This window comes from Canis lupus, chromosome 19 (assembly GCF_011100685.1).
Source record: "Canis lupus familiaris isolate Mischka breed German Shepherd chromosome 19, alternate assembly UU_Cfam_GSD_1.0, whole genome shotgun sequence".
NCBI classification, from domain to species: domain Eukaryota; kingdom Metazoa; phylum Chordata; class Mammalia; order Carnivora; family Canidae; genus Canis; species Canis lupus.
The window spans coordinates 2,057,945-2,084,731 of NC_049240.1; the positions used below are offsets into that span (position 1 = coordinate 2,057,945).

The 26,787-nt window shown below is 44.8% G+C and overlaps 1 protein-coding gene across 1 annotated transcript; it reads right to left on the reverse strand.

Moving 5' to 3' along the window:
- Positions 1-481: 481 nt before the first annotated feature.
- Positions 482-25,275, reverse strand: IL15 (interleukin 15). Its single transcript, NM_001197188.1, is given in 7 exon segments — positions 482-887; positions 2,375-2,512; positions 4,773-4,817; positions 10,081-10,165; positions 11,717-11,814; positions 12,879-12,976; positions 25,120-25,275. Coding segments are annotated over 6 exon segments (489 nt in total). The 5' UTR covers positions 12,891-12,976; positions 25,120-25,275; the 3' UTR covers positions 482-776.
- Between the last annotated feature and the right edge of the window lie 1,512 nt (positions 25,276-26,787).

The window sequence follows — 26,787 nt, forward strand, 5'->3', positions numbered from 1 at the left end:
CTCCATAGAGAGCTGGTCTGTAGTGAGCAATGGAGAGAAATGAGATTCGTAGACCATCAATTCCCAGCCTGTAAGTCCCAGAGGCGAACTGGGCGACAGAAACGGTGACGCGCCAAAAATATTTCATTTTAATCATAGTTTTATTAAAAAAAAAAAAGAGCTTGTAAGTCTCAGACAGTACAGTGCAAAAATATATAAACAATTATTGTCTGTCGGATACTGCTGGCTCTCACAAATCAACAGGCTTTTCCTTATTTTTATCATACAAACGCGGCAAAAAAAATGTGAAAATAAAATACCTACACTTGGGAAAGCGTGAAATATAAACCTCATTACCATCACGGGCTTTCTATACACGGTTCTCCGTACTGGTGGAGGTAGGCGCTGCGCGATGCGCCCGTCGCCCATGAACGAGCCCCCCCCCCGCCCCCGTTTTCTTATAAGGGGTGAATATCAGTGCAATTCCGAAGGACACTGGGTATGTATGTACACGATTTTATTCAATGCTCTATAGTATGCTACAGATATGTACAACGTCGGTAATAAATTAAGAATAAATGAACAAAATCAGCACGAGGACAGTTCACGGACACGTCCCTCGATGCCATTTTTCTGCCTTCAGTTTCTAAGAGTTCATCCGACCCGAGATTCCGGATCATCTTCTCGTTAGAAAAATTCGTTCAGGCGGCCCGAACGACCTGCAGAGGGTTTCACGGCCTTCGAGCCGTGGGAAGACGCTGGTTAATCGCAGAAATGCCGAAGCAGATCCTTTGCCATCAAGAGGAGTTGATGAACATTTGTACGATATGCACGAAACTCTGCAAAAACTCCTTAATACTCTTTTCCTCCAGTTCTTCACATTCTTTGCATCCCGTTTCAGTTATATTCTAACAAATAAAACAGAAAGGATCAGATTGGAAAGGCTAATGGCATCTCTTTGCTGGAAATATCTCATCATCTGAACCATCCAGGGAGGTCCCGAGACATACAAAATTTGGGCAAATTAATATCTAAGTAGGAAGAATCACTGGAAAAGAGAACGAAGGATTTGACTTAGGCTTATTTTCCCCGTCATGGGTTAAGGACGTTGGAAAAATAGGGCGTCTCCATCACACCTGGGACTTCCCGCTTGCTGCCCTGCAGTAGTTTTCAGGTCCCCTACCTGAGTGTGAGGTCCACAGCTCCCCGCCCGGCCTGGCGGCCTCCCACAGGTGCTCCTTACTTACCTGCTTCCATCGCCGGCCCCACCACCCTAAGGACAGACCTAAGTAGATGGAGCTCCTGCCGTGCCCCGTGCGCACACCCTGCCGCTAGACGCCCCACTGGCTGTCCTCTCCGCGTGTGCCACGTGTGCTGTTCGCTACCACCGCTCAGGTCGGGCCCACGCGGGAGCTGCCTCCCCGGAGGCCATTCCTGAACCCAGGCCTTCTCCCGGCTGCCCTAATCGGTCCCTCTCTCTCGACTTTTGCAGACTCTCCCTCTCATCGCATCATGTATTGTACTGGTTTCATGGGGTTTTACGCTTCTCACACTACTACTCTCTGGGCTTTTCCATTTTGTCCCCCTTGCATTTAGCACAGGGCCTGGCCCCCCGTATTCACTCAGCTGTTACCGGTTGATTGGAACTATTAGGTGAATCCTACAAGGTGTCATTCAAATAGTTTCACGGAGAACTAGAATATTCCAAACGTAGTCATCATACATGAACTACGTAGAGATCGTCTGAACCCTAAAGGCCGTGCCAGCAAAAGTCAAAATTAGATTTTACGTGCATTAAGCATTTGGAAGGCAGGCCTGCCGACGTTTCTTGGGCACACAGTCTGGGCCGGGCCCTGTACGTCCACAGAGTGCGGCCCCACTGGGAGTTGGCCACGGCAGCCCGCACGGCCCAGACGTGCCACCACAGCCCTTCTGATGGTGCACCTGCCCACGGCTTCTGTGCCCTGTGCTGCACATCAGGCCCCGGCGACAGGGCCCGGGCCCGCCGTCGGTGCTGCTGAGTCACTGCAGCCTGGTGCAGCCCTTCCACCAAGGCTGTGGGAGCAACGCCCCAGGAGAGTATTTTAAGCATCAATAGGCTCATTGCACATCAACGCACTAAGTGTCTAGAGTAGGCCAGGCCATGTTCTGGGAGCTGGGACACAGCACTGGGAAAAATCCCACAAAAATAACTGCCCCTTGAAACAGGCATTCTGGCTGGGGATGGAGCAGAGCCCCGGAGCAGGTGGGGCAGCGGGGGGGAGGGAACAGGCCCCGGGATGGGCTGCAGCGCGGAGGTGACATCACCGAGGAGGGGACGTTCTAGCCAAGACCTAAAGCAACCGGGCATCTCGCGGGCAAATCCAGGGCTCGGTCGGACTCATGGAGAACTCACCCCCTTCGAAGACAGATCACTGTTTGCGAGGATGATGAGGTTCTCTACTGCTTCCTTAATGGGATGACTGCCGGACTCGAGCGAGATAACACCTAACTCCAGGAGAAAGCACTTCATCGCGGTTATTTTGCAACTGGGCTAAAAATAGAGTTACAAAGAATCATTTTGGAAAAAAAAAATATTTCCATTATTCATGTTTATATACATGTAATTTTGATTTTTTAAAAAAGCTGACCCAAATATTTTATTTAAAAAAACACAATACTGTGAAGATGTACAGAGGACACAGGTTTTGTTTTTTGTTGGCTTTGAAATAAAAACCGAGACAAACTGACAACGAAACAACCTAAAGGGACAGCATATTATACAGAAGAAAGAACGTAAGTCTACAAAACATGGAAATAATAGGTCTCCTTTTCTCACTGAGAACATTTCTTCTTTGTGAAAGGGTGATAATATGCGCCCGAGACTCCCAAAACATTTGTATGGATAGTGCACTGAAGGATTTTGAGAATCAGACTGTGTTGTTGATATTTTAAACAGGCACAGGTGCTGATCATGCTCTCTCTGCAAGTTCCAAAGTTCTAGAGGCAGAAGTGATTCCAAGAAATGTATTAGAAAGATCAACGGAGCAGTATTACCCACTCGTGGGCTGGCCAATCAGAAAGGTACTTTTTATTATTATTATTATTATTATTATTATTATTATTATTATTATTTAGATTTTATTTATATATTCATGAGAAACACAGGCAGAGGGAGAAGCAGGCTCCTTGCAGGGAGTCTGATGTGGGACTTGATCCTGGGACCCCGGAGTCACGCCTTGAGCCCAAGGCAGATGCTCAGCCACTGAGCCCCCCGGGCGTCCCTGAAAGATGCCTTTTAGATACCACAAAAGTATGTTTCCCACAATGGTTACTCTAACAAAAGCGTAAACTTAAAAGAAGCATTATCCGAAGTTTGGAGATTTGACGATGACTTGTTTGACTTTCTGTCTCACTGCCTTGGACAGAGCCGGGGCCCTGCCGGTGCTTCACAAATGCTTACGGGATGGATAAAGGAGGAAGGAATACACTCGTGTGTCTGACATTGGCAATATGCCGTGTGTCCCGCAGCAGCTGCTCAGGATGACAAGGGTGGGTACTGGCCGTAGATAGACAGATGGAGCGATAGACAGAGACAGACAGGGAGACAGAGAAAATAATAAATAAATAAGACAGGTTCAGCAATGTTTAGTGACTTCTAAGGTAACACCGCTAGGAAGTGGCTGAATCAGTTTAAATCCAAACTTCAGCCTCAGCTTCTTCCTATAATCCAAGAGTCACAACCATTATCTTCTTGCAAAAAAGAGCAACCTCAGGATGCTGAATTTTGGTGGTTAATTGCTCTCTTCTTTGAAAAAAAAATGCAAAAAAAAAAAAATAGAAGACATGCTGAAGCCAAAGGAGGAAGACAATTTTTATGTGTAGCAGCACTAGCCAAGTAGTTGATGAATGCACTTTTTCCTAGTTTTTGGTGAAAGCTAAGAAAATCCTCATAGGAGCAAAATCTTCTATTTCAGGGAAGTTCTGATTGAGCGCTAATAGAGAGTGAGCTCGCTGCTCTCCACGCACACGGCACAGAGTCGGTCTTCCACCAGGTGAAGAAGTCAGGGGTCGTTTCTCGGTTTGCAGCAGCCAATCCAGAGGGAAGGACCGACAACGTGGCTACAATCATTCGTGTCAGTGTACTACTGAAACAAGTTCCAGATCATTTTCGAATTCTGATAGGTTTTATGAGTTGTGTTGATTTCTTTTCCCACATAGAGGGTAACCAACCAGAATCCCTCTCTGACCATTGTAGAGATTCATGCAAAATGTAGGACATGAATTCTTTTAAGCGATTTTAGAAAATATGATTAAGGGTGGTGATATACTCCAGCAATGGAAACAACAGATAGGGTGGACAGTTTAAAACCGAATCAGTTAACCTGATTTTTGCATCTGATTGCATCATGATCTAATTGCATCACAAAATGTGTAACATATTTTGGTTGACATTGATGGAAAAGGCTGTTTTATATTTTGATTTGGTACCGTTATGAAAGTAGCATCTACGTAGCTCTTCGTCCCCAAGTCCCACAACCTCAAAAATTACTTACAAAATTCATTGATCCCATGTTTTCAGAACACACCAGAAGTTGTTTTAAAATACAACATATCTAAGTTGTTTAGATACACAACTAAGTTGATTTATTTATTTATTTATTTATTTATTTATTTATTTATTTTTTAACTAAGTTGTTTTAAACTTAGTTTTTAAATCCTACACATCCTTCGGTAAATTCATGGAAATACACTTCTTCGACTTTTGAAAAAAGGAACCTACAGCAATTTTGAAAAACATAAACTATACTCACATGCACATCACTTTCAGTATACAGAGTGGTATCCATATGTATAGACTGAAAGGAAACAAAATTAGAAAATATGAAAACCCATGCCTTGCTTTAGATATGGTGAGAACGACATACTGAAAACATTAAATTACGCTTTTTAATTTTTTTTATTTTGAGATAATTTCAGATCCACATGCAATAATTGTAAGAGAAAATCCAGAGATCCTGTGTCCCCTTCGCCATTGCATAACCACGGTACAGTATCCCAACCCGGAAGCTGACACGATACAATGCACCTGCCTCGTTCGGACTTCACCAGTCTTACGTGCACTACTAATGGGTGTGTGCTGTTCTACTCAATTTCGTCAGATGTGTAAATTCATGTAACCAGCTCCACAGTTACAATACGGATCAGTTCCAAAAGCCATTAGAATCCCCCTCCTGCTTTTTTAGAGCCTAAACCCCCTTTCTTACCACACATCCCACTCCCCACATATTTCTAATCCCTGGCAACCACTTCTCTCCTCTCCATCCCTGTGTCATCTCAAGCATGTTATATAAGTGGACTCCTAGAGCATATAACCTTTTGAGACTGGCTTTTTGCAAAACTTACTTGACTATTTTTTGAGCAGTTGTAGGCTTCCAGAACACGAGCAGAAAGTAGAAAATATTCCCATATATCCCAGTTTCTCTTATTATTAATTATTAATAGGTGCATCTATTACAATTGATGAGTCAGTACTGATGCATTTGTAACAAGTTCCATAGATTACACTGGAATTCAGTCTTGGGTGGGGTATTCTGAGTTTTGACAAATACATAATGACATGTATCTACTGTTACAGTCTCATACAAAATAGTGTCATTACCATAAAAATCACCTGTGCTCCATGTATTCATCTCTCCCTTTCCTCTCACCCCTGAAAATTTCCCACTGATGTGTTTACATCATCTATAGTTTTACTTTTTCCAGAACATCATATGGTTGGAACCACAGTAGGTAGCCTTTCTAGATTGGCTTCTTTCCCTTCGTGGATATGCTTTTAAGGTTTCTCCCTGTCTTTTCATGTCTAGAAGCTCATTTCTTTTTATTGCTGGATAGTTTTCTGTTGTATGGATGTACCACAGTTGGCCTAGATTGGCTTTTTTCCACACAGCATAAGAGTAATACGCTGGAGATCCATCCAACTTGTTGTATCAGTAATTATTTCCTTATAATTCTCAGTATTGTTCCATGATATAATTCATCCATTGAAGGGAACTGGGGTCATTTTCACTTTTTAGCTATTGCAAATAAAGGTCTATAAACATTCATGTGCCTGTTTTTGTGTGGACGTAAGTTTTCATTTCTCTAATATAAATGTTCAGGAGTGCAACTGTTGGATCATATGGCAAATGCATGTTTTGTTTTATAAAAAACAATTATTTTTTTAAAAATTAAAAACAAACTATTTTAAAGTAGCTGTAGAATTTTATATTCTCATAAAAAATATGTGATCTAGTTTCTCCACAACCTTGCCAGCATCTAACATTATTATTATTTTTTAATTTAAGTATTCTTGTAAGCACACTGTGATGTCACTGTGGTTTTAAGTAGCACCCTCTAAATAACGTACGGCCACTTATTGGCACCGTCTCTCAGAAAAAGACTTGTAGTGATTTATAATTTCTTCCTTTCTAATCTACATACTTTTAGTTCTTTCTCTTGACTTGGCAATTTTGCTAAAATTCCAATACTGTGTTGAGTAAGAGTGGTGAGAGATGACATATTTGCCTTGTTTCCAATCTTAGTAGGAAAAACATCCAGACTTTCCCCATTGAGTACGATGTTGGTTCTAGGTTTTTTGCACATTCTCTGTATCAAGTTGAGAAAGTTACCCCTCTTTCCTTGTTTGCTGAGAAATTTTACTAGGAATAGCTATCTTCTTAAAATGCTGTTTTTCCATCAAGTGATCTGATCATATGACAGTCTGCCTTAGCCTGCCGATAAGGTGGATTACAGAGAATTTCTCAATATTGCATACCTGGAATAAAGCCCATCGGTCATGGTATATAATTCTTTTAATACACAGGCAGATTTAATTTGCTAATAGTTTATTGAGAATTTTTGGATCTAAGTTCATTAGAGGTATTTGCTGTTTTCCCTTTTGATACTATCTTTGCCTGGTTTTAGCATCAGGGTAATACTTATCTAAGTGAGTCAGAAAGTTTTCCCTCTCCTATTTTTAGAAGAGATTGTAAAATTGGTGTTAATTTTTCTGCAAGTGTTTGGTAAAATGCTCCAATGAAACCAGCTGGGCCTGGGGATTCATTCTGGGGAGCTTATTTATGGTGAATTCAGTGTCTTTGCTGGTTATAGCAGTTTGGGGACTGTTTACATCGTCTTCATTACATTTTGGTAGTTTGTGGTTTTTGAGAAATTGGTCCATTTCCTCCAAGTTGTCAAATTTAGAGAATAAAGTTGTTTACAAGTTTTTCTTTATTATCCTTTAATGTCTGCAGATTCTACAGCTATAGTCTCTAATTTCAGTTCTGATATCAATGGTTTATGTCCTCTCTCTGTTAATCTTTGTCAGGCTTTCTGGAGGTTTATCAGTTTTATTGATTCTTTCCCCAAATAATGAGCATATGCTTCATTAAGTTTCTCTATTATTTTTCTGATTTCAATTTCATTAGTTTCTGCTCTATCTTTACTTTTCCCTTCCTTCTACTTGTGTTAGGTTTATTTTGCTCTTCTTTCTACAGTTTTTTGAGATGGGAACTTATATTGTTGTTCTGAGATCTTTCCTCTTTCCTAATCTAACTATTTCGTTTTATAAATTTCCCGTTTAGGAATGCTTTACCTGAATCCCACAGATCTTGATGTGTTGTATTTTCATTTTCATTTTCATTCAGGTCTATGTGCTTTTTTATATCTTTTGGGACTTAATCTTTGACCCACGGAATATTTAGAAGTCTATTATTTAATTTCCAAGTGTCTGGAGATTTTCCTGTGGTATTTATATAATTGATTGCTACTTGATTCCCCTGTGGTCAAAGAACATACTCTGCATGATTTCAATTCTGATAAATTTGTTAAATTTTGTCTTATGGTCCATGATGTTTAGTCTTGGTGAATGGCGCCTGAAAAAAAAAGAAAAGAATTCCCTGTTGGTGGGTGAAATGTTCCATCTGTGTAAATGAGGTAGCCTTGGCTGACTGCGTTGTCCAGTTCTTCTGTATCCTTTCTGATTTTCTGCCTTGTCATCCCACTTGTTAGTTAGGAGGTGGTAAAGTCCTCAACTACAATTGTGAATTTGCCTCTTTCTCCTTTCAGTTTGATTAGTTTTTGCATTTCGTATTTTGATGTGTACACATTTAAGATCACATTTTCCTGGTGGATTAATCTCTCCGCATTTTGTAATGTATCTCTTGATTCTAGTAACTTTACTTGCTGGGGAGTCTACTTTGTCTGATACTAAGAGAGCCACTGCTGATTTTTAAATTATTGTATGCGTATCAGCTTCCCAGAGCTTAAAACAACAACAGTTTATTCTCTTACAGCTCTGGAAGCTTGATCCAAAGTCAAGATGTCAGTAGGGCCAAGTTCTCTCTGTAGGCTCTGGAACAATCCTTCTTGACCTTTCCCAAGCCTCTAGTACTCCTGGCAATCCTGGGCCTTCTGTGGCTATTATAGCGGCCTCCAATCCCACATGGCCTTCTTCCCTGTCACTCTCAGTATCCTGTCCTCTTCTTATGAGGACAGCCAGTCATTGGAGTTAGGGCCCAACCCACCCCAGTAGGACCTCTTCTTAACTAATTATACTTGCAAAGACCCAATTTCCAAAGAAGGTCACATTCTGAGGTTTCGAGTAGACATGAATTTTTAGTGGGGGGGGGGGAACACTCTTCAACCTTTTATAATACAGTATATTCTTTTCTCTTCACAGTTTGAACCTACTTAGATCATTGTGTTTGAAGTGAAATCTTTGTAGACAGAGAAATGTTGCTTTGTGTTTTATCAACTTGGCCAATCTCTGTCTTTTACTTGTATTCTCTTTCCCCTCTCCATCTGAGATGCTAATACTCAGAACGCTGGATCTTGGGGTGCCTGGGTGGCTCAGTCAGTTAGGTGTCTGACTCTTGATTTCAGATCAGATCATGATCTCAGGGTGGTGAGATAGAGCCCCACATCAGGCTCCACGCTCAGTGCAGTGTCTGCTTGTCCTTCTCCCTCTGCTCTCCTCCTTCCCCAGCTCACCACTCTCCCCCCTCTCTCAAGTGAATAAATTAAAAACAAATTTTTTTTAAGTTGGATCTTTAATTGTCCCAAAGATCCCTGAGGCTTTTTCTTTCAGTGTGTTTTCTCTCTATTACTCTATATTCAAGTTCACTGTCTTTCCTCTGTCATAGCCATTATTCTGCTCATGAATCTCTCCAGTTTGTTTTGTATTTCAGTTATTGTATTTTTCGGTTCTGTCATTTCCATTTGGTTCCATTTACATATCGTGCTTCTTTGCTAAGACTTTGTTTCATCCAGTTGTTTCAAGGGTATCTGTAATTGCTTGTTGGCACATTTTTATGATGGTTGCTTTAAAATCCTTGTCAAATAATTCCAACATCTAATCCATCTCCATTTCAAAGTCTATTTCAGAGTCATTTCTCAGTCAAGTTGTGGTGTTCCTGCTTCTTAGTATAATGAGTGCTTTTCAGCTGTGTTCTGGTATTTTAGCTTTATGCCAAAAGACCTGGTTCCATTTAAATCTTCTGTATCAGCATGCAGCCACCCTGTGTAGGTCTAGGTTCAGACTTCCGTGTGTATGCTGTGGTTCCAATGGCTTTCAGAGTCTTTGTGGTGCTAATTCGAAATGCTTGATACACCTGGTGCCCCTGGGACTCCCACTGGCCCCTGCTGCGACAATCCCTGTGGTGGAAGGCAGTGGCCCTGGCCAGAGTCATCAGTGGGGCCCCTTTTCTCTTTTCCCTCATTAGTAGGCCAGCTGGCATCTCTGGGTGAGGGAGGGGGTTTTCTAGCCACAAGAAGAGACCTCTTCTCTGGGTCAGCCCATGCTCCTTACAAGAGCCATGCCAAGCTGCCCCATTTCTTTGTTGGAGAAGGGAGAGTCTCTGGCCTGGGGTGATAGAGAGCTCTTCATACCAGGACACTTATAAATTGAGTTTTAAAGACAATTAGGATCTGAAAATTTTAAGCAAAAGATTTCACTTAAGGCTTTACCGGGCTCATGAATTTCTACAAAAATATCGTTTCAAATGAGATTTCATTAACATGGGGAGAAGCATACACCATTAGCAATCATACCAAATAGTTTATGGAAAAATGAGTACTCACTTGAATAAGATTGTCAATTTTTTCCAAATCAAGTATCACGTCCTGCCAATTTGCCTCTGTTTTGGGAAGACCTGCGCTGATACAGCTGAAAGCAAAACCAAAGAGCAAAAAACATTTTGAATGAGCACAACAATACATGCCTGATGAATGCCACTGGCAAGAGCAATCAGGATTTTTTTATTTTGATCCGTGAAAAGAGAAGTGTTATCCTTCCCTTCGTGCATTCAACAGACTTGTAGGTGAATACAAGCACCAAACATCCAGTACCACCCTTGCCACTTCAGACTAACTTAAGAACTGACCTACAAGGATTAGAGAATAACTTAATTTGGAAGGATAACTTATAAATAACCTGGTACAGTTTATCACAATGGAATAAACACAGCATCTGATGTGTGGCAGCGCTCGATATGCTTCTGAATGAATTGCTAGTTTTCTTTAAGTGGAGGTTCCCTCAGACGCTTAAGCCCAACAAATAGGTAAAATTTTTAAAATAAGCAATAATCTTTTTCATGCACAGATTTTGATAGTAAATATTCTCTGCCCCAGATTAAACATTCCCCTCACACACTGCTTACACTGTGACCATGTGAGCAGTAGCTCTCTTCATAAATATTACAGGCCTGAGACCAGTCCAGTCTGAATGGTCATATACGTACTCCTTTCAGTAAAACTGAAATTTAACATCGAGACAAAAGACTCATACACTGACCCAGTGTCTGCAGAATGATTCCTCAAGCTGGAGGAAAGACAATTGCTCCCTAGTGGATCTAGTATGGAAGCGAGAGAGCCAACGCTAGGCTTCCCTGTGAGGAAGATGCACCTGCACACATCTACGGATGCCCACACCAGGAAGGCATGAGCAGGGGAAACTGAGCAGAGGGTCATATTATGTAACTACAGGCTGGGTGCTTTGGGCCAATTGTGTAGTGTATTAGCTGCATCTAAGAAAGAAGAAAAAGGTTAACAGGCATGGAAACATATGAGTGTTTATTAGGAGGAAAAACGAAAGGCCTAAAAAAAAGAAACATTTCAAACTGAAGTACAATAGGGCTCAGAGGATGGGAGATTTCAGTGCTAGAGGTAGATAAAGTAACACAGACAAGCCCTAGTGTCTATTGTTCACTGCTGTGAAAGTCATCTAAGCTATTAATAAAGAACGGATTTCCGGGGATCCCTGGGTGGCGCAACAGTCTGGTGCCTGCTTTTGGCCCAGGGCGAGATCCTGGAGACCCGGGATCGAATCCCACGTCAGGCTCCCAGTGCATGGAGCCTGCTTCTCCCTCTGCCTATGTCTCTGCCTCTCTCTCTCTCTCTCTCTCTCTCTGTGTGTGACTATCATAAATAAATAAAAAGAAAAAAAAATTTAAAAAAAACCAACGGATTTCCGAGTTTAGCTAAATGCCAAGAGGTCCAACTTATGTATAACACTCATTTGGAATTACCAGAATGTAGAGATGCTCAGTGTTGACCAAACCTCCTCTGAGTCCCCATAATCTGCCCTCTATCGTACCCCAAATAGTTACTCCCTAAAGATTTAAGCAAACTGAACATAAACCAGTTTAGTAAAGAAGACACTGAGGAACAATGACCATGGTCATTAACTGATGATAGTTATGCTGAAAGATAAACTCACCCCAAAATGAAGACATGAATGCCAGCCTCAGTTAGAAAATGACTGTTCAGAAGTAAACACAAGTAGCACTGGATGGAAGTACTTCTCAAATGTGGTTTCTGAAAAATATAATCACAGGCAAAGTGGTTAAAACTCTTTTAGTTAAAAAATGATATTTAAAATAGTATTTTATCATAGTTTTAGATTCCAAAAGGTAAATTTATCAAGCTCTTTATTAGAATTGGTGAAGCCAGAATTTATCCTTCTTGCTCTCTCCCCACCTCCAGCTCTGTCTCCTAGGTGCAAATTTCTTTAATATGTACTACTCTGGATGCATTTCAGTGATGATAATTTTAAGAAAATTCACATATTTGCAATTTACATATATACTAAATCACCACTTAATTTGTTTCTATTATCCTTATCCTCCCTCCCATCTTTCTTTTTCCTTTTTAACAGTTCAGCATGTATTTGTTTGATTGCCTTTAAATTCTCCATCACATGTTCATTCTCTTTTTTTTATTTTTTTATTTGTGTGTGGTTGACAATAATAGTCCAACACATTTTATATAGCACAGATTAATAACATGAGTTACTGAGACAGGGGTATTACTTATATATTAATTTCAAATTAATTATATACTGATATCATTTAAAAAATGGATAAAAATAGACCCAACTAAAGATATCCTATACCATCCATCCTAATAAGCGCTATATAAGAATTTTTTTCTCAGTGATTTAGGAACATATTTACTTATCTTAGAATTTCTCAGTTTTGATACTTTCACCTGTCTCTTTCACACTGTCAAAGCCTTTACAGTTTCAGAGGGCACCTTAACCACTGAGAGTCTGTGCTTCATGTAATCTATGCTGAAGAGATGAATAATATCCAGACTTTTCAAAGGCTATGCAATTCATTGATTAGATGAAAATTCAAAAAACAAAGTAATATGAGGCAAGTGAAATAATACATTTACAATGACATGAAGAGCACATCAGGGTGTTAGTGAGAAGACCTATTTCTGTTTACTTTCAAAATAAGAATAATCCATACATGAACAGGGATCTGTGACATCTTAAGGTCTCTGGAGAAGAGTCATATAACTTATTATGAAGTATCTGAAATTCAAGAGATCTTTTATGAAAAGCCCATATACTACCTTTATCTAATTTTTCTTACCGAAATTCTCATTACTCAATGCAGGGTAAATCCTTAAGTATTGAAGAAGAGCTGGCTATGGCAATGGGTTTCCAGCAGCCATCCATCCAGAATACTTCCTACAATACAATCCAGGGTAAGGAATGATCCATTAAAAACACAAGTGGACTAGCAGAAGAAAGAAAGGGAGGAAGTTAATATTCATTGAGCACTTACTCTTTCATGGGCTCTCTATTAGTCTCTTTCTCTCTCTCTCTCTCTCTCTCTCTCTCGATATATATATATATATCACATTAGATTTTCACAATGATCCTATGGGGTAGGGTTAGCAGCATTTGGGTAAGCTGCCCAGGCCCCACAGCAAGTTCAAGGAGTTGAGACCAGGCCTGTCTGATGACAAAGCCCAAACACTTTCCACTATAGCATGTTCTTGAATTGGCAATTTCCAAAATTGCATATTAGCAAACAGCAGAAACAACCAACTACCTGGTTTCATATAAACTACCGACTGTTAATTTAATTTACAACATAAGCAGCTACTTCTACAGACATTGAACAGCTGTCTTCAGTCTTTGAAATAAGTCACTGTTAACTAAAACATGATTTAAGAATTTCATAAGTAACAAATTCTAGTTTTTCTAATTCGAGGCAATGAAGAATGTGAAGATTACGCACTCCCATATTCAACTCCATTTTATCAAAGCAAAAATTAAAACCAAGATATATATAAAATATAAACAATTATTTGTGCCATCCTTTCAAAATAGTAGGTATTTATTGACTGCCCCGCAAAAATCACAATCTGCCACAGCCTTGACATAAACATTCACTGCTATTAAGTTCTGCAAATTCAATTATTTAAACTATTTTATTTTCCGGACGATCGCTTTATGATATATGATGTATAAATCTTTGAAAGAAAAAAATTAGCATTTATCTAAGCATTAAACAAGATACTGTAAGAATATATTCACCAGGAATGGCTTTTTTTTTTTTTTCAACAATAACGTATTAAATTGAATCCTCCTGTTACATATGATCTGACTCGTATGCATGATCTTAATTACAGGGAACCCTCCTTATTACTCTCATCTTACAAAAATCCTCTTTGTCTGTGTCATCTCCCTGTTTCAAGTTTTCACCAGACTTCATAACTTCTTTATCATAATTGTCAAAGCCTCTTAAATTCCCTCCATCCTTCTGAGTCGTATCCCGAACTCCACATAGTTCAAGTAAAAGTAGCTACTGACTCAGGCTGAGCAATCCTGGGGATGATGTAGGGGACTAAGGCCTGCAGAAGCGAAGGCTTCACTGCCCATCACCCCACATGTGGGGGTCCCAGTCTCACCTGTGGCCCCATGGACTTCTTCTGCCCCCCGCCCCTGGCACTCACACCTGCCAAGCAGGTGCAACACAGTAGGAAACCACCTAGAAAGCTTCGAGCAAACTGTTGATAGCAGAGGCCGGTGCAGCTGAAGAGGGACGATCACAGCTTTGCCACCCACAACAGAATGCATGTGATTTCCCAGCAGCGAAGAATTTGTATTTTTTTTTAAGATTTTATTTATTTATTCCTGAGAGAGAGAGAGAGAGAGAGAGAGGTAGAGACACAGGCAGAGGGAGAAGTAGGCTCCATGCAGGGAGCCCAACGCAGGACTCGATCTCAGGACCCGGGGTCATGACCTGGGCCAAAGGCGGCACTAAACCACTGGGCCACCCAGGCTGCCCAGATCTGTTTTTTTGTAGCAGCTTTGGAAGCATTCAGCCTGCCACTTGCTAATTATGCAGACCAGTAGTTTTTCTAGAAATGTGTGTGTGTGTTGGGGGGGCGGGCAGTCAAAGAAACCTGAGAAGGTAAAACAATCTTTTCTCTTGAACCAGGAATCCAGGTTGACAGTTGATATAACTAATATTATTAACGAGCGTAGCACCCTGATGAGTATTGCTTCCCTGCAGCCCTCGGGTTTCTCGAGGTACTTGCTACGTGTGGCCCCGTTCAGCCCGGGCCACCTCCTTCTGTGAAGGACACGACTCGGACTCCAGCGAAGCCCCTGAGGTTCTGAGAGGGGAGCTGCTGGGCTTGGGGCAGGGGTCATGCCTGTGGCGGTGACACGGGGGCAGGGGAGGAGGCTGCAGGCCCCGCAGATAGGAGGCAGCCGGTCACCCCACACGATAAGAAGCAGCCACTGCTCCAGGGACACTCTGAAGACACGTCTTTCAAATTTGTTGTGTGAAGCAGGGCACCAGCTCGCTCACACCCATGATCTCGTTTGACTCACAAAATACCTGTTGGAGAGAAGCGGCTGAGGCCAGGTTAGGGACGCTCTGAGAAGGCCGGTCTAGGGATGAGCCAGCCTCTGGCCTCCCTGCTGTGTTTGTGGGGAGCCAGGGCAGCAGCAGGTGACCCTGGCCTGCCGCCCGTGTTCACCGCTGTGCGTGCGCCTGCCTCGGCCTCTTTGGTTTGCCCTTTGTTTGGCTGCGGGCCTGGACCCAGGAGCAGAAAAACACCGAGTCCCAGCCTTACACTCCAGCAGCTCACCAAGCTTAAGCAGGGATGCTGTTCCCTCCAAGCCTGTGACCGGGTGTCCCTGTGGGGTGGCCGCTGAGCTTGCGGCAGGACGTCACTGCCCGGGGCAAGATGTCGGGAAGGGTGGGCAAATGAACGCAGCTGGGCAGCTCGAGGGGCCCCACGCTGGAGTGACCTGTGAAAACGACCACCCGCACCCTGCGTCCTGTACCCATCCTACAGTCCTTCCCGCGAGGGGACACCGCCTGACACAGCGCTCCTGCGTTTTGCTTGATTTCATTTCATTATCCACTTGCCGAGTCACATATTTAAGGTGGATTTTTAAAGGTTTAGTGCAGAAAAAGAGTGCTAAGCGTCAGTTAACTTGGTAAACATATTCACCTATTCAAAGACGCTAAAAATGAGGGCGAACCCATGTTGCTCGTTAATGTGCACTGTAGTGACTGGAGGACAGCACCGCCGCCCTTTATGCACTCAGCGTACTTAGGGCTCACCATGCGCTAGGCATTTCTATGACCTTGGGATACATCAGTGAATGCAGAGGACAAATCACCTTGCTTTTAGAGGGAAAGACAGACTTTTCACAATCAACATAAAGTAGTTAGTTATAGAGGGGGGCACCTGACAGGATGAGCACTGAGGTGCAGGTCAGGTGTTATGCTGTATGTTGGCAAATTGAACTCCAATAAAAAAATTTAAAAGTAGTTAGTTATATGTTTTATTAGAGAGAGTTAAGTGATATAGGGAAAGAAAACACAGAATAAGGCATGAAGGATGCCATTGCATTTTGGAGTAGGTGGTCAGGGTGGAGTTCAGTGAGAATAAAACCAGATCCAAAATGGAAAGGCAGCAAGGGAATGTGCCCCAAGGATACCACCTTGGGTAAAGAGCACTGTCCGATCGACCTTTCTAAAGACCTACCTTGGCTCCTGTGTTAAGAACAGGCTGGGCAGGGCAGGTGTTGGGAGGCCAAGGTGAAAAGCAGGAGTCCTGTGACGATGGGAGTGTGGGTGACATGTGGTGGGGGGGGGATGTGGGGAATGGCAGTGGAGATGGGGACACGTGGCTGGAGTCTGGAAACACTGTTATGGTGGAACCAACAGGGGTTCCCAACAGACTGGACGTGAGGCATACGAGAAAGAAACACTCCCAACTCTTTTGCCCTGAGCACCTGAAAAATGGAGCTGCTGCCAAATGAAGCAAGGTGGACGGTGGGCAGAGCAGATACTTTGAGGGGAGGAGGTGGATCAGGAGTTTTTCTTTTGGACTGTGGAGTTCAACGTCTAGTACATATCCACATGGCAATGTCAAATAGGCAGTTAGATGCAAGAATCTTGAGTTCAGGAAAGTGGTTTGAGCCTGGAATCATTACACTGGTTGAGATCACCAAGAAAAAGGCAGAGGGAAGGGCCAAACCTGGGCCAAGGCATTTCAATGTTAACTTGTCAGAAAGAGAGAGAAAAAAAAAGGGGGCCACCAAAGAGAAACTCAAAGGGAAAACCAGTGAAAGGGGAGAAAATGCAGAGAGGGTGATGTTCTAGAAATCAAGGACAATTACACCCAGGAAAAGAAGTGATGCTCATGTCAAAGGCGCGGATGTCCAAGGAAGACACAGACTGAGCCCTGACCGGTGGGCTCAATAACATGGCGGTCATGGGTGACGCTGACAAGGGTGTTTTCAGGGGCGTGATGGAGACAGAAGCCTGCCCAAAACGGGCGGAGGAGAGAGGGGGAGGAAGGGATTTGTAAAATGTTAGTGCAGGCAATATTTTGCAAAATACTGCTCCAAAAGGGAGAAAGAAAAGAAAGAGGGCGGGAATAGGTAATAGACGGTGGGGGGAAATAGGAGCATGTCTACGTGCCGAGGGAAACACTGAGGACATCAGAGGCACAGAGCACCAGGGCCAGAGCCATGGTCTTGAATAGGCACGTGAGGATGAGAATGGGATTTCACGCACAAGTGGGCTGGCAGCCGGGTCACCCTCTGTCATGGAAGGAAGGACGGCTGAGTGTCAGGGAGAGGCAACGTCTGGGTGGTACACAGCTTGGCGGTATACGTTCTCGACTACTGCTCCCATTTTCTAGGTGAATTAGGACAAAAAGTCACCCTCAGAGAGTGAGGATGGGGAGGGAGCTCCGTCAGGGGTTGAGAACCGGGAAAAAATATATGAAACAGCCATTGGGGTGAGCAGGAGAATGACAAATGTAAGTACGGCGTGAGAGCCATGCCCATTGGAAGTCCAGGGCCATGAATGGTCAGAGAGTAAGAGGAGTTGGCGCATGAGTGTTCTCTCCAGCTGCGGACAACTACCAGAAAGAGGTGGGCCTGGCACGGGTGGAGAACTGTGCTGAGTCGTGCTGGTGTACGCCAGCAAACACCAGCAAGACGGAGGCGGGGGACCTCAGAGTACCTGGGGGAGGATGATGGAGATACACCCAGGAAATCCGGTTTTCTGTTTTTATTAGACAGCTTCATGGAGGACATGCTCCTGGAGTCACATCTGAGAGAATGACTAGATCTTAGATGTAAGCAGAGAGAGAGAGAGAGAGAGAGAGACAGCACTCCTGGTAGAGGAAAGAGCCCGAGCAAAGACCTCCGAGAATTCAGAGGCAAGGGTGTCATGTGCTAATGATGAGAAAGCAGCGGCAGGGAAGAGCGGACAAAGCTGCCGTGGGGCGTGAAGCAGGGCCTGGCAAACGTCTCCCCCGAAGGGCCTGAGAGTGAGTGTGTCGGCCTCTGTCTTTGCTTCTCAGTCACAGCTGCCTCACCCTGCTGTGACCGTGGGAAGGCGGCCGCAGACGGCGGGCGGCCAGACAAGCGTGCTCAGGCCAGGCGGCAAATCCGACCTGCAGGCTGAGGTTAACAGGCCTCTGACTCGCGGGGAGTCTCTTTATCATTCCCAACCGGAAAATAGCCGAGAAGGTGATGTGGTTAAATGTCTTTGTCCCATCATGAAGGATATTAGCATTTTTTTCAGTAATTGCTCTTAAGCGGTTTTCAATGGACTCTGATATTATAAAATTTTCAAATATATGAGGTTGCATTAAACAATCTGTGTTCAGTAGTAAAGCTAAGAAAAGGGATTATGTTACCATGGGTACAACTTTCACTTTTATTTTTAAATTTTTTATTATTTTAAGATTTTATTTATTTATTCATGAGAAACAAAGAGAGAGAGAGGCAGAGACACAGGCAGAGGGAGAAGCAGGCTCCATGCAGGGAGTCCGATGTGGGACTCAATCCCGGTTCTCCAGGATCACGCCCTGGGCTGAAGGTGGCGCTAAACTGCTGAGCCACCTGGGATGCCCCAACTTTGACTTTTAAAAATTAATTCATGTAAGATCTGAAGTTGGTATGTGATTCTCTCAAAAGGCCACACAACACATGAACAGGGCCTGAAAGTCTCACGGTTTATCAAAACAACAAAAAAAAATGATTAAGTAAGAAGTCTCTTCTTTTAAAAATACTGTTTCATATAAGGCTTACAAAGTACCTATTTTATATATATATACATATAAAAATAAAAACAATGAGTTTTGGGGAATACTTAAGGCAAATTGCTTAATTATGCTTAAGTGCTTCTAAAGCAAATCATAACCATTTAGTCTACACTACCAAGGGGATGCCTGGGGGGCTCAGTCCGTTAAGCGTTCAACTCTTGATTTTGGTTCAGGTCATGATCGCAGCATGGTGAGGTCCAGCTCCACACTGGGCATGCAGCCTGCTTAAGATTCTCTTTCTGCCCCTCCCTCTGTCCTCCCCCCGACTCCCACTCACGTGCATGCATGTCTCCCTAAAATAAATAGATCTTTAAAAAAAATTATCTATTCTACCAAACACAAGGTGTTTTGGACTAAGGTCCAAAATTTGGACACCGTAGTTATGATGATGACTCAAAAAAGCATCAATTAAATAGATGGTATTATAAAAAATGAATATAGAAATACTTCATGTAGTTTACCATCTAAGAAAGACAATGAAGCGCGCATGTAGCTGGGTGGCATATAGGCTCCTACCACTCTCTGATCATAGTTCCATGTAGCAATATGGTCACATGCTTTTTTTAATCATTTGGTGCAAGTCTTCTTGAAAAATGTGTTGTGTAAGTGTTTTTGAAAAATGCCAGCTAGTATAATTCTCTAGGGCAGGTACAATGGACAGCTTGCCCAGAATAGCACAGCTATAATATCTAACCTGTCTAGGAATAGCTAATGAGGTCTGCTTCCCTAGCCCGCTTTCCAAAAGTACCGCACTCAGAACACTTGGGAAGGGTGAAGACATTCTCCCAAACTAGAGCACAAAAGGACAAAAAGTTGGAAATTATAAGACAGATCTAGTAATTCCAACATAGGACTGAAATGGAACTCCGGGAAGAGCAAAGAGAATGGAGAGGAGGAAATAATTACAAAATGATTCTTAAGAATGCTATAGAGTTGGAAAGAGACACCAGCTTTCACGGTGAAGGGCATAAAGAGGACAGACAAAAAATGTGGTATTTTTAAACTTAGATTCTCTAATTTCAGGATAAAGAAAACCATGCTAATAGTATTCATGGAGAAAAATCAACTCACTTAAAAAACGAGAGCAGAATGAATCTGATCATGGTACTTACAAGACAATATAATCTTCAAAGTTCGAGGGAAAATGAATTTGAATCTAGAAAGATATTAGTACTTAAGAAATAGGGCAAAAAAACACTCTTTCATATAAGACATTAGAACATGTAAGATCCAAAGAATGTGAAATAATAGTGTGAAGATGCATTTTATGAAAATAAAAATGTCCAAAAAATAAATAAATAAAAAGATGTCAGATGTAAACATATGAAGCATAAAACAGGTTGACATTTATATTTGGGCCTAAATAAAAGCACTGTTCTTCTAAAGTACATGGTTTGTTTTTTCCCCGCTTCATTCATTTATTTATTTTGTAAAACTGTGAGATCCTTGTGATTAGAAACCCAGTTTCCCTTGTCCACTGTGCCTCCAGCACATAAAAGCACACTAGCTGAGTATGATAAGCACACGGACTAAGTGTGTTGGGTTTGGTTGTTTTCATTGGTTTGCAATTGCCTTGTTGCCTTTCTCACGACCATCGACCTCTTAGCTGCACCTGTTTCCCGATCCAGCAGGTGTCACAGTGGGGCGCCGTACTCCTAACCAGCACCCTAACTTCCCTCCACATTCCATCTTTCTGCTTCTTTGATTTTGCTCATTTCAAATCACAAGCTATAAAGCACTACTGGGGAAAAATGTGCCATCATAACTCCTTGAGACACAGCCTCCAACGGGCCTTCTCTATGTCCTGCTAATAATTTCTTGCTTGCTGACATTCTCCATGCTTTTAAAAATAGCTTTATTGAGGTATAGGCTCAGCATAATAAAATATACTCATTTTAGGTAGACAATATGCAGGTTCTAAAAACTGTATACTAAATAAATAAATAAATAAATAAATAAATAAATAATAAAAAATAAAAAAAATAAAAACCGTATATATCTTAAAATCACCACCACAACCGTAACACACATGGATATAAAACGTATATATAACCACCCAAATTTCTCTCGTGCCCCTTTCCAGTGACTACATGCTCAACCTCAATACCAGGCAACTAACTGACCTACTACGCACTTTCCCGAATAGCGATTGTGGAGGGAAAAGTACAGATAATCTCCATGTGGGAAATGGTGTGGGAAAAGAAGAGGAAGTCAACTCATGCTAAGATTATTATTTTATTTGGAGAATGTGAAACACATTCATGATGATTAATTGCAGAAGATCAACATAAAAGTTTACTGCAGGAAAAAAAACCTAAATATAACATTATCATTATAATTTTCAAACCAAAAAAAAAAAAAAAGGAAAATAAGGCTAAGAAAACTTGAGTAATCTAACAGAAGACAGTGGAGGAAGAAAAAGAAAAAATTAAGTAAAAAATACAAAGTAAAGTGGCAGTAGTAAGTCTAGACATAGGGCATATCCCTCTACAAATCCAAAAATGTGATAAAAACTGTGTCTGTTTTCCAAAAGAACAGATGCTTAGATTGATTTTAAAAAGTAGAGAGGCAGAAAGACAAATTTTAAAATACGCTATTTATAACAAATGGAACAGAAATAAAACGGTACAGAAAGTGTCAAAGTGAAAGAACAGAAAACGATATGCTAAGCAAATTTGAGTACAGTAATAATAATTCCAGGAAAGTTCAATTTCAAGTGACAAGTACCAAGCAATACAAAGGATAATAACACGTGGGTTAAAGTTACAATCTACAGAAAGATATAAGAAGCATAAAACTTCAAGCACCTTATATCAATTTATATGGCCATAAATTGATTAAAGGAAAAACTAATAGTAAAACAAGGAGTTATTAAAGATTTTAGGACATTTTTGAGAAATTTAAATACAAAAATGAGTAAGACTGTGTTCTGTGGTATGAAGCGGATTCTTAAGGAAAAAAAAAAAAACTAAAAAAGAGAAAGAAAAAGCGGTGCTACGCAGCATTTGCCAACTTGTGTTGTGTAAATACCCAATCATACTGATTTCAAGCCACCAGTGGTCTAACAACTGGTTCACTAAATGTCCGACCGGCTTTCCCAGGCCAGTTAGAGCCCTCCTTCCCACCACTGCCTGCGGGGAGATTTGAAAACGCAACGGATCATGCTTTATGTAGTATACGTGCGCGCCACAGTAATGGTTAGGGATAGCACAGGACGCCGCAGGACAGCACACAGGGCAATCATGAAAGTTGCCGGGGACTTAGATCGACGATGTCTAAGTGCCAGACCTAAAATAGAATCTCAAAAATGAAAAAAGTCTGAAATCATACCTGCCACATTACGTGATCCCAAATAATAATGTTGGCTTATGGGAATGATTCATATAGTGAATCATTATAATGACACTAACAATTCTGAATTAAAATCCTAATAAAAGAAGAGCCAACTTCTAACCTCTGTCCACCTAAAGATGTAAGATGATACTTTTAGTATAAAGAGAAAGTCAATATGAAAATCATGCTTCATCAAGAAAGATCGGGGCCACCAAAATCTGACATCAATACTGCGTAATAATACCCCCCAAACAAGAGTCATACGGCGATGTCTCGCGAACACCGAACATCTGGGCTATGTGGGTGCACACCCTGCCCTCTCCCCACCTCCAGACATGTGCACACCTTGGTCACTGATTTCTGCGTCGGTAGCTGGAGAGGAGCACTGAGGGCTCAGAGCGGCGTCACCTTGGCTCCCCGGGCCGACAGGTGCAGCGGGGTCGCCCCCACCCGCCCGCGGTGCACACCCACACACTGGAGGGTGCATCAGGGCTCGGCCCTTCTCCTCAGTTGCTCAGCGGCCACCGGCCACTTTCCAAGCCGCCAGCAGCGCCAGCAACGGTTCTGAGGACGTGGCGCCGAGACACCCGGACACATGGCCACGTGGACACCCAGACACCCGGATGCACAGACACCCGGACACCCGGACACCTGCACACCCGGATGCATGGACGCATGGACACCGGACACCTGGATGCACAGACACCTGGAAGCACGGACACCCAGATACATGGACACCTGGACACCTGGACACCTGGACACCCAGACACCTGCACATCCAGACGCACAGACACCCGGGCACCTGGATGCCCGGACACACAGACAGCCAGACGCACAGAAACCCGGACACCTTCACACCCGGACACCTGGACACCAGGACACCCGGACACCGGGACACCCAGATGCATGGACACCCGGACATCCAGATGCACAGACACCCGGACCCAGACATCCGGATGCACGGACACCTGGATACCTGGACACATGGACACCCGGACACCTGGACGCCTGGACGCACGGAGAGCCAAACGCACAGACACTCGGACACCCGGACACCTGGACACGTGGATGCACGGGCACCCAGACACATGGACGCATGGACACCCGGATGCACAGTCACTTGGACACCTGGACACCTGGACACATGGACACACGGACACCCAGACACCTGGACACACAGACGCTCAGACACCCAGACACCTGGAAACCCGGATGCATGGACACCCGGACACCCGGACGCACAAACACCTGGACACCCAGACATCTGGATGCACGGACACCCAGATACCCAGACACCTAGATGCATGGACACCTGGACACACGGACACGTGGACGCATGGACACCCAGATGCACAAACACCTGAACACACAGACACCTGGACACATGGACACCCAGACACCTGGATGCATGGACACCCAGACACCTGGATGCATGGACACCCAGACACCCAGACACCTGGATGCATGGACACTGGATACCTGGACACCTGGACATCTGGACAACTGGACACCCAGATGCATGGACACCTGGACACCCGGACACCCGGACGCACGGACCGCCAGACACCCAGACACACGGACAGCTGGACACCCGGATGCACAGACACCCGGACACTCAGATGCACAGACACCTGGACACCCAGACACACAGATGCATGAACACCTGGATGCATGGACACCTGAACACCTGGACACCCAGACGCACGGACACCCGGACACCCGGATACACGGATGCACGGACACCCAGATGCACGGACTCGGTCACCCAGACGCATGGACACCTGGATGCGTGGATGCACAGACACCTGGACACCCAGACACACAGATGCATGAACACCTGGATGCATGGACACCTGAACACCTGGACACCCAGACGCACGGACACCCGGACACCCGGATACACGGATGCACGGACACCCAGATGCACGGACTCGGTCACCCAGACGCATGGACACCTGGATGCGTGGATGCATGGACACCTGGACACCTGGACGCCTGGATGGACAGACAGATGGACACCTGGACACCCAGACATGTGGACACATGGACACCGAGACACCTGGATGCATGGACACCTAGACATCTGGATGCACGGACACCTGGACACCCAGATGCATGGACGCACGGACACCTGGACGCACGGACACCTGGATGCATGGACACCTGGATGCCCAGAGGCCCAGATGCACAGACGCACAGACACCTGGACACCTGGACCCGGCAGAGCAAGCGCAGCGTGGCACCTATGGTGGCTGCAGGGGAGCTACAGGTGTCATGCAGGGGGAACAGGGGGGACCCGACTCACCCAGGAGGGGACCTTGTGTTTAAGTGGAGGCCTTGCAGTGTGGGCCACCAGTACCTGAGGGCAGAGGCCACGACAGGTTCGGAGGCGGAACACGAGAGGAATACAGGGGGCTGTGGGAGCAGTGTGCTAGGCCTGCCGTAGGTCGCCCCCACCTGTTGTAGGTCGCCCCCACCGCCACAGGTCACGCCGCAGGGGAACAGCGAGGCAGTGAGGCGCAGGCGGAAAGCAGGGGGCACCGCGGGGAAGGCCGCGTGGGGACTGAGCTGTGCGGGGCGGGGGGCGGCTCCAGAACAGCCCCACAGGGAGCCCCCCCGCAGCTGGCGGCTGCCCGAGGAGGGGAAGGGGGTCGGGCTCAGGTGACCGGCCTGCACCTCTAGGTCCACAGGCGCCGGCGGCGAGGTCCCTCCTGCAGGCCACTCGCGGGCAGGGCCCCACGGAGGGGACCGACTCCCTGGGGTGCAGATGGCCCGTCTGCAGGGCGGGGGGTGAGTGGGGGGCAAGGCTCGGGCGCACACAGGAGAAGGCAGGTGCACGGCCGGGGCCGGGGCCAGGGCTGGGAGGAGCTGCAGGGAGGAGGGCGAGGAGCCATCTCTGACCTTTGTCCAGGCCGCGGCTGCAGTGACAGGCTTCGGGTGGCTTCGGGTCACGGTCACAGCCAAGGCGGCCACGCAGCACGCGAGGGGGCTCTCACGGGCTCTGGGGGTGCGTCTCCTGGAACGGAAGCCGCTCGGCTTTTCAACACGAACGTTTCTGAAACAGGGTCACAGCTTATAAATTATCTCCATCCTCATCCTCAGAGAAGCTCTTACGAAAAAGGTTGTGCTGCTTAAAAAATTGTCGGAGTTTCTCGGCGGGTCCCGGGGAAGGGGACTGACAGGGGTACGTGCAGGCCCCGGACGGAGCAGGGTCTTAAGGTCAGGATCTGCGGGGCTGGGAGGGAGCCAACCGGGCACAGGAAGTAAGGCCAGCGAGCCGCCACCAGGCCGGGATGGCCCTCGAGGTGGACCAAGTCGCTGAAAGGAAGGCCCTTCGGGCACGGGGTGGAGGCTGCCTCTGGGCCGGGCCGCGACCTTGGACGGGGACGCTTTCTCCCAGAGAGGACCGTCCCCTGACCCGCCTGCGAGCGGCCCTTCATCCCTCACGGAGAACGTGGCCCGAGCCCGGCACGGTCACAAACGACACTCAGGAATGGAGGACACGCGGCATTTCATCACCGTATCACTCGATCCGACCGTGACCGTGAGACCGTAGACACAATCGCTCTCTGGCACAACCTATTTTAAAATCCATTTTAGTACAAGTGTAGGTCATCTGAGATCCCGCCCTATTTGGGATGGAGTAAAGGAAGAGAATCACTTCTGAAAATCCAAAAAGACTCATGTAAGAGCAAAAAAAAAAACATTCACTAAAAGATTCCTAGGGGTTTATTGAAAAATTATTTGGCGATGAAAGAGCGAAACGGTGGCAAGTGCCAGCTTCCTGGGCACGCGGCCTGAAGGGCACATTTACCGCAGAGCCCGGGGGGCTCCGACCCTCGGCTTCACTAGCCGGTGCCCAGGGAGCATCAGCCCTAGGCCCGCGGGGGGCACGGAGGGCGGGGTGGGGGGCCTCTCGGTCAGCTTCCCCCTCCTGGAGGTCATCCGGGTTTGCAAGCAGGCTGCCACCACTTCCTTCAGTCTGGACCCCAGCGGCCACCTGACCCAGCGGCCTCCCGACGGCTGCGGATCCAATGCCCGGGCCTCTAAGTCCTCGCGCGTCCCAGTTCCCACTCGCTCCCCGCGGCTCTCACCGCAAGGCAGCCCACCGGGTAGGGAGGCAGAGTCGAGAGGAAGCAGCTAGGGACATCGGTGGCCGCGTGTGGGGGCTCCGGCCTCTCTGAAACCAGGGCACGTGAAACCCAAAAGGCGAATTTCCCCAAAGATTCCCTCTGAACAAGGCCGCCTGAGCAGGAAGCTGGGCGGCAATCAGAAATGCAGCGTCTCCCGTCCTGCGTTATCAAGGTGAACGAATGCTTCCCAAGCCATCAATGATAAAAAATTAATTAATTAATTAATTAATTAATAAAATAATAATTAAAAAATAATAAATAAATAAATAAATAAATAAATATTCCAACCCACTTTGCTATAGAAAAAAAATTAAATTTATCTCTATTTGCTCTATAAAAAATATTAAAATCTGCAATCATGTAAAAGAGGGAATCTGAGTGCATGGACAAAGATTTGTAGGAGATGAAGCATGTAAAGAGGAGTTAGGAAGTTTAT